Below are 12902 nucleotides of genomic sequence, written 5' to 3'. Positions count from 1 at the left end.
TACAGTATCAGACACAAGAGTTGCACTGCCCTAAAAATCCTTTGTGCTCCACTTATTCGTTCTCCCCCCGAAACCTGGACCCCCTCCCCGCCAAGATGTCCACTGGTCTGTTTATTAATGTTACTATCTCCGTAATTTTGCCTTTTCCATACTGTCGTCTCGTTGGAATCATGCAGTAATGGTAGCCTTCTCAGGTTGGCTTCTTTCACTTAGTAACTTGCATTCGCGCTTCCTCCATGTCAAAAGATTAGTTAGCGTGTTTCTTTTTAGCACTGATTAATATTCCACTGTGTGGCTGTACCACCGTTTATCCATTCACCTGCTGAAGGACAGCTTGGTTGCTTCCAGGTTTTGTCAGTTATGAATAAACTTGTGTGCCAGATTTTGTGTGGACATGTTTTCCTCTCATTGGGGTAAATACCAAGGAGTGTGAATGCTCCATCTTTGTTCAGGTTCGTGAACTCCCCTCCTCCTTTCTCTATTCTCTGACTTAAGTAGCTGCTGTCAGTCATTCTGCTCACGTCATTTTGGCAGAAGTAAAAAGGCAAAAGGATGCCCTCTGTTTTTAGAAGAAAGACTTAGATTTGGTGAGTAGAAACACCGGTTCCCTCTTTAAAGGAGGCCAGCGTGGGAAGTACCCCTAGCTTGGAGTATCTCCACCACTCCCGCCCAGCCCCCGAGTTCAACACCCTTTACACTTGGGAGGGTGTTTTTTAAAAAAATTTAACTTACTCTTGTTTGTTTGTCACATCTGATTTGATAGATAGGCCCAGCCTATGGGTCAGGTTTTCCTGGGTTTCTTCAAGCCTTTGAATTGTCCTTTGAGGTGTAACCTTGGGATCTTTGGTAAATTTGTTTTGTTTCTTGGAGGTATAGAGGGGACAAAGAGACTCCTTGTGCACCTTTAGAGTGGCTGTTTTGTTTATAGTTTTGCACACTTTATTTCCTTGGATTACTCTGGTAAGTGATCCTATAGGCCACCTCCCCTGCTTAATACTCTGCTACTTCTTAGACTTAATGTAACAGATGGCATTGCTTTTAAATAACTCATTGTGATATTGAAAGTAAATTATTATTGAACTTGTCAGAAACTAAAAGTATAGATTTAAATGTCATTGTAGCTACCAAGGACCAGTTTTAAAAGTTTCCAGTCTTTCATGGACTGAGACTTTTGTAAAATCAATAAAAATGAATTTTCAGAGCAATGAATTGAAAAAAGACTAAATATAAGCCCCTTTTTTGAATTATTAGGTTTGACATATATAAAATTATTTTGTGAAATTGCCATAAACATTTTAACTTTAGTACTTAACTAGTGAGAGGCAGGCAAACAATGTTGGCCTGTGAATAGTGCTAGCTTAGATCACCTTCCTCTGCAGGTGCCTTCTGGGGCTCTGCACACGTGTAGATCCAATGCCAGAGTTTCTAGCATGTAGTAGGCACTCAACTAAATGTAGCTACATTATTTAATCACAGCAACCCTTTGAGGTTGATGGCATTATTAAGAAATAAGCTTGGCGGGGGGTGGTAAAGTGACTTACCCAACTTCCTGTAGCAAATTGTTGTGATAGGCAGAATGACCCCGCCCCCCACAAGATGTCCCCTGGAACCTGTTAATATGCAGTGTTGCATGGGAAAGGGAAAAGGGGTTTTGCAGACGTAGTTAAGGTTACAGATCTTAAAATAGGGAGATTACGTAGATTACCAGGGTGGGCCCTGTCTAATCACATGAGCCCTTAAAAGCAGAAAACTTTCTCAGACTAGAGTCAGAGATTTGAAATGTGTTGCTAGAAGGGGCCACATGGAAAGGAATGTGGGTAGCGAGGAGCAAATCTGGATCCCGGCTAACAGCTGGTAAGGAAGTGGGTACCCCAGTCCTGCAATTGCAGGGAACTGATTGTGGCCAACTTGCTTTTGGCCTTGGACCCTAAGCAGAGGACCTAGTCGAGTCCACGTGGACTTGTGAGGTAATGCATTTTTGTGTTTTGCACTGCTAAATTTGCAGTCATTTGTTACGGCGGCACTGTATGACAGTGGCAGAGCTGGGGTTCAGATTCAGGTTGAGCTGGCCCACGAACCTGGCATACAGTGGACGATCAAGTACTTCTTCAGTGACGTCTGTCCAGTAAAGGAGAGTTTGAGGTTTTGATATCAGCAAGAAAGCGTTTGCCATTGGGGAAGACAGGCTTTTGTAAGCACAGGGTATCGCACAGGGCACCGTGTTTGGTAGGGCTCACGGGAAAGATTGGTTTGCATTCCATCCCTGGAGTCCAGCCTAGGAGAGCATTGTTAAATCAGTTTGATGAGTAGTGACCACCAGCATTAAAAAAAGAGGAGAAATAGAAAATACCAGTCTGTGTCATAGGTAAGAGTTGCGTGAGTGGGTGCAGGCCCCTGTGGGGTCCCCCAGTGTGAGTTTCTCCCTGACAAAAGCCTTGCCAGGCGCCAGTGGGGAGGTGCTGGTGAAGTGGGTGAGTAGTTTTATAAATCATACTTGGAGTGATTTTATGGATTTCCCTGTTTCTCCTTGTCCACATGGTGTGGTATTTCATTCCTTTATGCTCATTGTGGATTATGCTCTTTGTCCTTACATTCTGTTTCTTCACCTCGGTGCATGAAAAGGAAAACCTTAGTGGCCGTATTATGCCATTTTGAGCGTTCTTCAGAGTTGTCAGTGCCAGCTTTCCTCTGGATTGCAGCCTGTGGTCCTAGGGCGGCTGCTGGGAGTCTTGTGTCACTCCCTTTGCCCTTCTGCGCAGGGTGTCTTTGTCATTTCTGTGGTGGACTTAGCTCTGTCTCCACAGTGCACGTCAAGTCCTGGCTAATGACGTTCTTGCTTACTTCTCACGCGTGTGTCTTTGGCTCTTCAGCACCTTAAAGTGTTCTCTGTCCTGGAGAAGGCTTCACTGAAGAAAGCTTTCACATTTCCAGTATCTGGTGATACTTTCAGCCCATTCCCTTTTGTCTTATTTCAGTTTTCCCTCTTGGTATGTCCTACTGAAGCTGAATGCCTGCTGTGTCGGGCATCGTGACAGGTGACACAGGCACCATGGGCAGCCTCAGTCCTGACAGATGGGGAGTTTCAGAGAAGTTAAGGAACTTGCCTTGTCCCAGCCCACATATGTTGTATTGTGGGAGGGATGTGTTTGACCCCAAAGCATATTCCTTTTTTCTTTAGGCCTTGTTGCTTTTCAGTGTTTAGGCCTTGTGTAGATTTGGTGTATGCCTCTGTTACTCTCTGACGATTCCTGGTTTCTGTCCATGTTTTTTAAAGACCTTTTTGGTCTGTTTAACAGATTTAGTTTATTAGGTAGTTTTCCCATTGATAAAATACTGGAGTGTCTCTGTTATCTATTTTTTTTTTTTTTTTTGAGACAGAGTCTTACTTACTCCATTGCCCTGAGGAGAGTGCCGTGACATCAGCCTAGCTCACAGCAACCTCAAACTCCTGAGCTCAAGTGATCCTCCTGCCTCAGCCTCCCAGTGTGCTAGGATTACAGGCGTGAGCCACTGTGCCCAACCTTCTGTATCTGTTAATACTGTGTGCCCCTGGAATAGAGTGATTGAACGGGAGATGGCAGATGAAGTGAGAGGTAACAGGGAGATCAAGAGGCATCTCTTAAATCATAGGGAGGACTTTGCTGCCTCATCTGAGAGAGCCACTGGAGGAGGCTTTGGGGTTTTAAGCAGAGCTATGACATGACGTGACTTCTGGCTCTGACAGGATCGCTGCTGTGTTGAATGGATTGAAGGGGGCTGATGGCAGAAACTGGGAGGTCAGGGAAGAGTCTGATATCCTCTGTGATGGTTAATTTCATGGGTCAGCTTGGCTGGGTGACAGTGTTCAGATACTTGGTCAGACACTACCCTGGATATTTCTGAGGTGTTTTTTATATGAGATTAATATTTAAATTGGTGAACTTTAAGTAAAGCAGATTACCCTCCTTGATGTGGGTGGGCCTCATCCAATCAGTTGAAGACCTGAATACAACAAAGACTGACCTCCCCCGAGCTAGAAGAAATCCTGCCGGCAGACTGCCTTTGGACTTGGACTGCACCTCTTCCCTGGATCTTCAGCCTGCTGGCCTACCCTGCAGATTTTGGGTTTTTACCTCTGTAATAGCATTAGCTAGTTCCTTAAAATAAATCTAAGCACATCTGTTGGTTCTGTTTCTGTGGTACACTCCGACTAATACATCATCCAAGCAAGAGATAGGATGGTAGCTTGACCAGGAAGGTGGGGGGTGCGGTGGGAAGCAGTCATGGAATTTGGGATATATTCTTAAGGTAGAGGGAAGGACTTTGTAACTGGAGCAGATACAGGGCATGAGTGGGAAGCAGTCATGGTAACACCACAGTTCTGGCTGAGCAGCTAGAAGATGCTGCCATCACCCAAGGAGGGGAGACCGCAGGAGGAGCTGGTTTGTGGGAGAATCCCAGGAATTTGATTTAGAATCTGTTGACTTTGAAATGCCTGTTAGCCAGAAGTGAATATAGGTAGTCTGGAACTGAGGAAAGAAGTCTGATGGAGCTAGATGCTGGGGAGTTTAAGGCTTTGAGGCAAAGAGATGAGACCACTCAGACTCTAGGTACTAGATCCGAGTAGGTGGGTGTAGAGAGAGAAGAGGCCCAAGGGCTCAAGCCTGGGGTTCTAGAATGTCTAGAGGGGATAACATGGAATGAGCACAGGAGACTGAGAATGAGCAGCCAGAGGGTGAGAGGAGAACCAGGTGAGTGAGCCCACTTGAATAGACACTGCCTGTTCAGGACCCTGCGTGTGTGTCTCCTAGTACTTTCATGGGAATTATGTGTTTTCCCCACATAAGAGTTTATCGAGAGTACAGATTATCACTCAGTCTCCACCTCCCGGGATGGCACCTAACACTGGTAGGAATTTGTTTGAATGAACTGCCTTAGGAGGTCCGAAGGTCCCAATTATTGAATGCCTACAAAATATGCAAGGTCCTTATTCTAGACATGATGAGAGTTGCTTCTTCATCCACTTCTGCCTTGACTGAATCATTGCCTTACTCCTCTGGCAATAGCTGATTTCCCTAAGAGGGTGCGTGTGAATGTGTTTGTAAGTATACAAGCAAACAATCCATTAAAAATCAGAGTCCTGGCGACTGTACCGTGAAATAGTTCCAGAATAAGAGTCCTCTCACTGTTTACACTTTTGCCACTCTAGACCAAACCACCGTTATTTCTTGCCTGGATTATTGCAAAAGCCTTTTATTTTTGGTCTCTTGGCTTCTTGTCCTTGCCCCCCAGTAATCTGTTGGAGCACCTAGAAGAATGCCTGGCATGAGATAGATGCTAGTTAATATTCGTTGAATGAACAAATTCTTGAGTAAACATTCACACCTAATGTTCTTTGAGCACATGTGCGACTTTCTGTGTCATAGACTGCTGTTAGAATAAAATGTAGACTGTATTGTGGCTTAACGAGCTGTCCTCCGTCTGGCACTTAATCTGCTACTCTCTTTTGCTGCACTCTGGCCGCAGTGGCCTTTCTTAGTCTTGAAAATACCAAACTCTCACCTTCCAGCTTCTGCATTCTTTTCCTGTGGAGGGTTTCCCTCGCCTCATCCCTTCCCGAGACAGGCTCCTTTCATCATTCGGGGCCCCGTTCCAATGTCTGCTCCTTGGAGAAGTTTCCTGTGACCTCCACAGCTAAAGAAGTCCTCGCCCGCCTTTTTTCCCACTCTTAGTCTATTTCAACTTTTTCCCCCTCTTTTCCGAGTCTTGCTTGTGATAACTGAAGACCAACTCTGCCGATTATCTTTGTGCTTGTTGTTACTGTGTTTTGGGCCCCTCCCCCATCCCGAGGGGACCCGAATGGTTCTGAGATTTCTGGGCTTGTGGAGTTGAGTGGATAGGTAATGCTGTTTGCTGAGAGACAGAGTATTAGTGCTGAAGGGTCTGAAGAGTTGTGCTTTTAGTGTGTGTGTGTCGGTCCCAGCTGGTTCCTTTCTTGAATTTTATTTATCATTTTAGAAAACAAACCTCTGTGACTTTGGTTTGTTTGTTATTTATTGATTTGTTTGTTTTTTTAGAGATGAGGTCTCTCTTGCCCAGGCTGGAGTGCAGTGGCACAATCATTGCTCACTGCAGCCTTGAACTACTGTGCTCAAGCGATCCTCCTGCCTCAGCCTCCTGAGAAGCTGGTACCACAGGCTTGCACCACCATGTCCAGCTCCGTAATGCTGACTTTTGAGAGCTTGTTACGTGTCAGGCACTATGCAGAATTCTTTTACGTGGATTCATTTATTCTTACTGTTCTAGCCAGAAATTTTATTGATTGTACTAAAACTGTTTTCTCTTGATAAAGCACACCTGAAGCATTCCCAGTAGTCCTCTCCCCATCTTTGACCCTGATTCCTTTGCCAGCTTTAGGTATTATAAATAGCCCCATGTATAATAAAATCATAGATCTGTTAATATTCAGGAAGTTATTTGTGTTAAAATTTGTTTGATTTGGAGATGTTGTAGAAACAACTATAGTTTTAAATTACATATACCAATACTCTTATAGGAAATATGGTTATTAGATTATTGCCAGGAACAAAGTGAGAGGTGGAAACTCACAATTCTGTATTTTTCCATTCCCTTTAAAGCCAGGTTGTAAAATTAAGTATAACTGCACGTGGGTGACTTGGCATGGTGTGGGATTCATTTCATCCTGAGCTAGTGGAATGGCATAACTGTCCACGGTTTATTCAGTCACTGCAAACTCTTGATGGGAGTTGTTTAAAATGATTCTCTTCTTTCTGCCTGTATATGGAGGATGGCCTTTTCTTTTTTTTTTTTTTTTTTTTTTTTGAGACAGAGTCTCACTCTTTTGCCCAGGCTAGAGTGAGTGCCGTGGCGTCAGCCTAGCTCACAGCAACCTCAAACTCCTGGGCTCAAGCGATCCTACTGCCTCAGCCTCCCAAGTAGCTGGGACTAGAGGCATGCGCCACCATGCCCAGCTAATTTTTTCTATATATTTTTAGTTGTCCGATTAATTTCTTTCTATTTTTAGTAGAGACGGGGTCTCGCTCTTGCTCAGGCTGGTCTCGAACTCCTGAGCTCAAACAATCCTCCCGCCTCGGCCTCCCAGAGTGCTAGGATTATAGGCGTGAGCCACCGCGCCCGGCCAGATGGCCTTTTCTTGAAAGTGGTGTGGTTTTGTTCAGTTGCTGTTTGAGGTGCCTTGGAGAGAGAATGACACGGTTTGGGCCTCTTGGCATATATTTCCTGATATGTATGGTGAAGTTACCAGGTTCTAGTACTGGACTTTATAGACAAACCGCAGGTTTTGTTTAAAGTGAAAATTTTGTTCTCGCCATTAAGGCAATAATATTTTCTTGCAGCTCATGTTTGCTACTTTCTATATTCATTGCACAATAAGCAATTGTGTACTTTTTGGGGCATTAATCTCTCCCACAAATAGTTTCCACTGTAAGAAGTCTTACAGTGATTGAAGAAGCCAAATGTAGTATATCATGAAAACTGAACAAAAAGGGACAGGAGTGAGAGGTATCTTTATTTTAATCTACTGAGGACTGTGTTTGCATTTACTTGTCTTATTAAATCCTGGTCAAGTGGTCACCATTTATTACATGGTTGGGATTTAAGACCAAATTGAGATCAATTGAAAACGGTATAGAAGTTGGCCAAGAATGCAGGGAGAATGGAGTTAGAAGGTTTTTTTGAGTGTATTCTTAGTTCTAATCTTGATATATATTTTTTTCTGTTTAGATGAAAGAAAACTAATCTCCAAATATAAAGTTATAAACATTAGGTTCCTTGGATTTACCTTTAGTAAAGATTCTTGCACCTTATTAAAAAATAAATCTGACTTATGCATAGCTTCCTACTTTTAATGTTATGAAATGTTGAATTTTATGTATTAAATATTTTGCTATTTTAGGTGAGTATAATATAGGTTTAAATTATTCACCAGCATTGAATGTTTTTCTTGGAGAGTAGCAGCTATTAATGTTCAATCAGTCTATTTATTTTTATTGATACAATATAGAGCTGTTTTATTATGCTTTTCCTTAATGTTGAGATTAAAAGTATGGTGATTAGAAACAAGCCTGAGTGTTGGGATAAAGCACTGCTTAGGTTTTGAACAGCACGTTGTTTCTTCCCTCACTGGCCCTTTTCCCCGTCCCCTGCTGAAAATAGTGATGGCATAATGGGATGTCAGCTTCATTTCAGTGCTGTATTGTAAAGATTAAGATTCACATTAATCATTTTATTCAATACAAAGCTTCCTTTTAAAATGAAAGTCATGGTTAATGTCTGAGTTTCATACAGAATTTGTTAAACTTCATACTAAATAATATTGCCTTAGTTCCTGTGAGATGTGTTTGAGGTATAAAAAAATACTTCAAACATTTTTTTCAAAATATTTAGGAAACATTTTAGTTAAAAGCATACTGTTCAATGAAAACATTGCATGTTTAGAATGGTTAAAAAAGAATACTGTTTAAAACACAGATTACATCCATAGGAGTTTAAAATTCTGACCTTGTAACAAAGAGAAACTTGAAGTCACATCACTTTTTCTTACTCTTAATCTTGAGAGTTCTGATTCTAAGGTGGTCATAAAACCCCCTCTGTTTATAAGTAGCTTAACTTGATGGATAATAATATGGTAGGTTCCATATTCTGTGTGATAATGTTGGGAGCCTGTTCTTTGTGTTTTTGTCTACATAACTTGAAATAGTGGGTATCTCATCTTTGTCAGGACTCCTGGCGCTTTCACCTGGGATTGCGGAGTGAGCAGGACAGCCTGTGCTCTGAGAAACCCCCGGGTCCCCTCGCTCGCTCCCCTCGTCAGCACTGCTCAGGAAGTCTTTCAGAACTTGCTTGAAGATGTAGACTATTTCCCACGGCAGTACATCATTTTCTGCCAAAACTTCTCGAAATCTAGAGGGAATGTGGTAACATTTAATTCAGAAAATTTCTTTTGTTGTATCCCTTTATCTCCAAAGTACTTGCATATCTTATCTTAAAGTACTGGTATATTAGTCACCCACCTTTTGAGTAATCTGCATATTGCTTTAAAATTATTCTTCTAGGAAAGAAATTTTCAATGTAATGAAAAAAATTTCCTACTAGTAAGATTTCAACAGATACTTTTATTTAGCCTATCCTGAGGTATTTTGGTAGCTGGGTATTTGATACACATGCTTAAAGAATTTACATGATAGAAAACAATTTCTGGTCTAAATATATGAAGAACTTAGATTTAGCAGTAGCAAATATCACAACAAGAGAGCATAGTATTTTTTACCTGCTGAGAATGGTTCCGGTTTGGCAAAGTTGAACTTGTGAGCAGAGAACTTCGAGTTGTCTTTGTTCGGTCACTGGGATAGTTGTATAGGGGTTCTGGTAGTTTCTGAGCCAGTTGTAATCCACACCTGTTTTTTTCACTTTTTGTTCATTTTCAATTTCTTGTATTAATCTCTCTCGCTCCTTTAGGTGCCATTTTAATTCCCGAAGCAGAGTCTTGGTCACCACATCTGAGCCAGGACAGTGTGTGGGTTTGTAGGCATCGTTTTTTGGCCATTTCATCCAGCCAAAAAGTGGCATTTTTAGCCTATGGAAATATTTTCTCACTTGTTTATTTACATAAAATATTATGGTTCTGATGAGAAAATATTTGTTTCTTTACAATAAATTTGCCAGAAAAGGGCACGAATTTCTCACTGGTTAGACATGCAGGTCAGAATAAGATTAGAACATGGTAATTATAACAAAGCAAAAAAAACAAGATTAGAACGTGGATTAAAATCTTTTCATTTCTGACTAGGTCAGTGGCAAAAATCAAGCTCTGAAAATATTTTTATGTAGCTAAGCAGAAATTAAACGTACAAAGTCAGAGATAATCTACAGACTGAACGATTCGTGAAAACAACAAGAATGCTTTGTAGTAAAAGTTCTTGGGAGGCTTTAAATATTACTGTATGGGAAAGTGCTATCTACAGACACACTTTTGCTTTATGTTTTGTATAGAAAAGGTTTAAAGCTTACCTGTTAAGTGGACGAATCCGACGTGGTGTCTCCAAAGAGTTTACTTGAACTAGTGAAGAAGCCGTGTTTCACTAGGGCACGTCTCGTTCTCCTGGCTGTGTCCTTTATTGAAGGAATGAGCCTCCTTATTTACCCACTGAAACTATTTGAAATAAATAACTTTCTATGTTAGGAATGAGGTTGTGATGTCTTCCTTTGGGGAGAATGCTCATTAATTAAGTAAGCTAGAAGAAATGACAAAAATAACTTACTATTTAATCTTTGCAAATTATGTAATGGTCTACCTTTTGAATATAGCTTAGTTTACTTGAAAAAGATACCAGCAGCTATGAATGCTGGTCCTAATGCATCCCGACTTGTCTTTGGTAATGAAACGAGGAACAGTTGTCTGAAGCACCACAGATGCGCTCCTAGCTAAGGTGAAGATTGTCGCATGATGTGATGCGTTGCTGTGCATAGCTGTAGGTCACAGTTCAGTGCTGTATTTTTATGCCTGTAGAGCTCTAAAAATAACCATGTTGCTCTTATTCTTCGGCTTAACTTTCAGGGCATTTAAAAGCCAGGTCACCGTCCCCTGTAATGAAAGCAGGAAAAATAGATCAGACTCGACTATTTGTAAAATATGAATTCTGAGAGAGCTCGTTGTAACTGAGAAAAATAGGCAAAGAATGCGATATTATGTGTGAAATATTTAGCAAATGTGACATTTTGAAGTCATTTTGATTTTTCTTGCAAAATAGTTAAATTTGTATATTTAAGCAAATTGAAATGCTACAGGACATCATAAACAATTAGAAAGCTTTAAAATGTACTTTATAATCTCTTTGAAAACACGGTGATAAGGCAATAATGGGTTGTCAGGAAAAAATGGAGATATCAGAACATACTAAGTTCAAAACAGAATCTTATAATTCATTATAGAAAATCATCTTAGTGTTTTCTTCTGGGGCTGAAGATGAAACAGTTTCGGCGAGGACTGGTGTGTAATGGTCTTCGTTGTACTAATTTTCTGTTCAAGTGTGTCTTGCTGAAGAGTGGACGGAGTATAAAAGGTCTTTTACTTTCTAGTTCTCTGTTAAAGCACTACATGGTGGCTTTTCCTTTTATAATATTCGTTTCTTTTCCCTTCAAATGAGCCATGAAGAGCAGACATTGTTTACATCAGCCCTGCATGTCCTGCCTGATCCAGAGTGACGCGCGTGGTCAGCCTGCAGCTCCAGTCACGCACGGGGTAGCAAAGCCACACGTCAGGATTCGTTACCTTCAAGTGGAGGGTTTTCACACTGCATCGCGTGTGGTGCCAGGAGAAGGCAGGGAGTCAAGTTTACCGTGACAGCAGTGTCCTACCAAATTTTTTATTGAATTATAATGAATCTTGCCACTTCTTCCTTGGAATAACCTTTTTGTTACTGCTTAAATTTTTTTCGCTCTGAAATGGTAACAAAAATATCAGGATGTATTGGCTACGGAGCATAAATCAAATTTCCCTTCAAGGCTGTGGTGGTCTCCCGTGATCCCTCCGGGTACGGCTTGCCGACCGCTCCACCCCAGGGCGTGTCTTCTGTCTCAGCCAGGCCACCTGCCTGGCGCTCACCGTGCTCACTTCTGACCCTTCGCTTCTGGCTAAACTGACTGTCTTCTGAAACGCTTAGTCTGTCTCTTTTCCGCATATCCATATTGTAATTCTTTTTTTCAGTGACCAGCTTGAATGCCAACTCTTTTTTTTCCGTTTTAGGGTAAACATCAGCATTTTCCCCTAAGCCTGCTTTTCCTTTGAACTCTGGTTTTATGTATCTTTACTTATAGAAAGACTGGTCTGTGTTCCTGTTCTCTTGCCCCCTTTTTTCCTAATGCTTTTTGAATAGTTTATGCTCTGTCCTCCACTGTAATTGCTGGCTGTCATTCGCTCAGCAGACATTATTGACTGTCGGCCATGGCCTGGGTGGTTAGGGGCTGAGGTGTAGCAGTGAACAAGACAGACCTAGTTGCTACCCACATGGAGCTAAAGTACAAATCTAAGTACACGAATCATCTCGTAAGGTAATTAGAGATCATTGTGGGTTATTTGATGTATTTGAAGTGCTTTTCCTGATTAGATCTGGAGGTCAGGGAAGGCCTTTCTGGGGGGAGGATTTCCTTTCAGCAGAGATTTTAAGATCAGTGATCTATTCTCTGCTGGGTACGGTGGCTCACGCCTGTAATCCTAGCACTCTAGGAGGCTGAGGAGGGAGGATTGCTTGAGCTCAGGAGTTCGAGACCAGCCTGAGCAAGAGAAAGACCTCCGTCTCTACTTTGAACAATCAGCTACTTGAGAGGCTGAGACAGAAGGATTGCTTGAGCCCAGGAGTTTGAGGTTGCTGTGAGCTAGGCTGACTGACGGCACTCTAGCCGGGTGACAGAGTGAAAAACAAACAAAAAACAAAATTTTATGTATTTTTTTTTCCTGTCTCCTGAGAGTATTAGATTGATGTAGAGACCAAATATCATTCTCTGGTTACATTATTTCCCCTACTACCATGTAGAGAACATAAATATTTGTAATTCAAGGTAAGGATGTTCCTTTTTATTAATCTTTCCTGTTTATCAGGGTATAACCAGATGCACATTGGATTTTATTTATCAAATATTTTAGTTGAATAAATGAATTGTTTCTGATGAATTTTAACTTGATCAGGATATTTCATGTAGAAGACAAAGCTTAAACTATTAATTAGTTTAAGCTTTAATCATTTTCTTTTTGGTCATGGTTATCTAGGCTTTATATTATTAGCTAAATAGTATAAAATTTTATTAGACTCGAAGTGAGATAGGACCATATTCATAATATGTGTGTGTCTGTGTAAAATTTTAAGATCTGTAAACTACATAAAAAG

At 41.3% G+C, this 12902-nt stretch overlaps 2 protein-coding genes across 2 annotated transcripts in view; one reads left to right on the top strand and one right to left on the bottom strand.

Annotated features, from left to right (window-relative positions):
- TDRD9 (tudor domain containing 9) overlaps nucleotides 1-12902 on the top strand; it is a 129602-nt gene that overhangs the window by 2134 nt on the left and 114566 nt on the right. The gene's annotated exons all lie outside the window — the stretch shown is intronic.
- Nucleotides 8236-10245, bottom strand: RD3L (retinal degeneration 3-like). The gene is made up of 3 exons (XM_012647066.1): nucleotides 10030-10245; nucleotides 9290-9595; nucleotides 8236-8922 (listed from the first exon to the last, which is right to left on the bottom strand). The coding sequence occupies exons 2-3, from the start codon at nucleotides 9586-9588 to the stop codon at nucleotides 8625-8627; spliced, it is 597 nt and encodes a 198-aa protein (XP_012502520.1). The 5' UTR covers nucleotides 9589-9595; nucleotides 10030-10245; the 3' UTR covers nucleotides 8236-8624.

This window comes from Propithecus coquereli, unplaced genomic scaffold, assembly GCF_000956105.1.
Source record: "Propithecus coquereli isolate 6110/MARCELLA unplaced genomic scaffold, Pcoq_1.0 Scaffold256, whole genome shotgun sequence".
In the NCBI taxonomy this organism is placed as follows: domain Eukaryota; kingdom Metazoa; phylum Chordata; class Mammalia; order Primates; family Indriidae; genus Propithecus; species Propithecus coquereli.
Note: the sequence above shows the minus strand (reverse complement) of the source record. Positions and strands in the feature narration are given on the sequence as shown.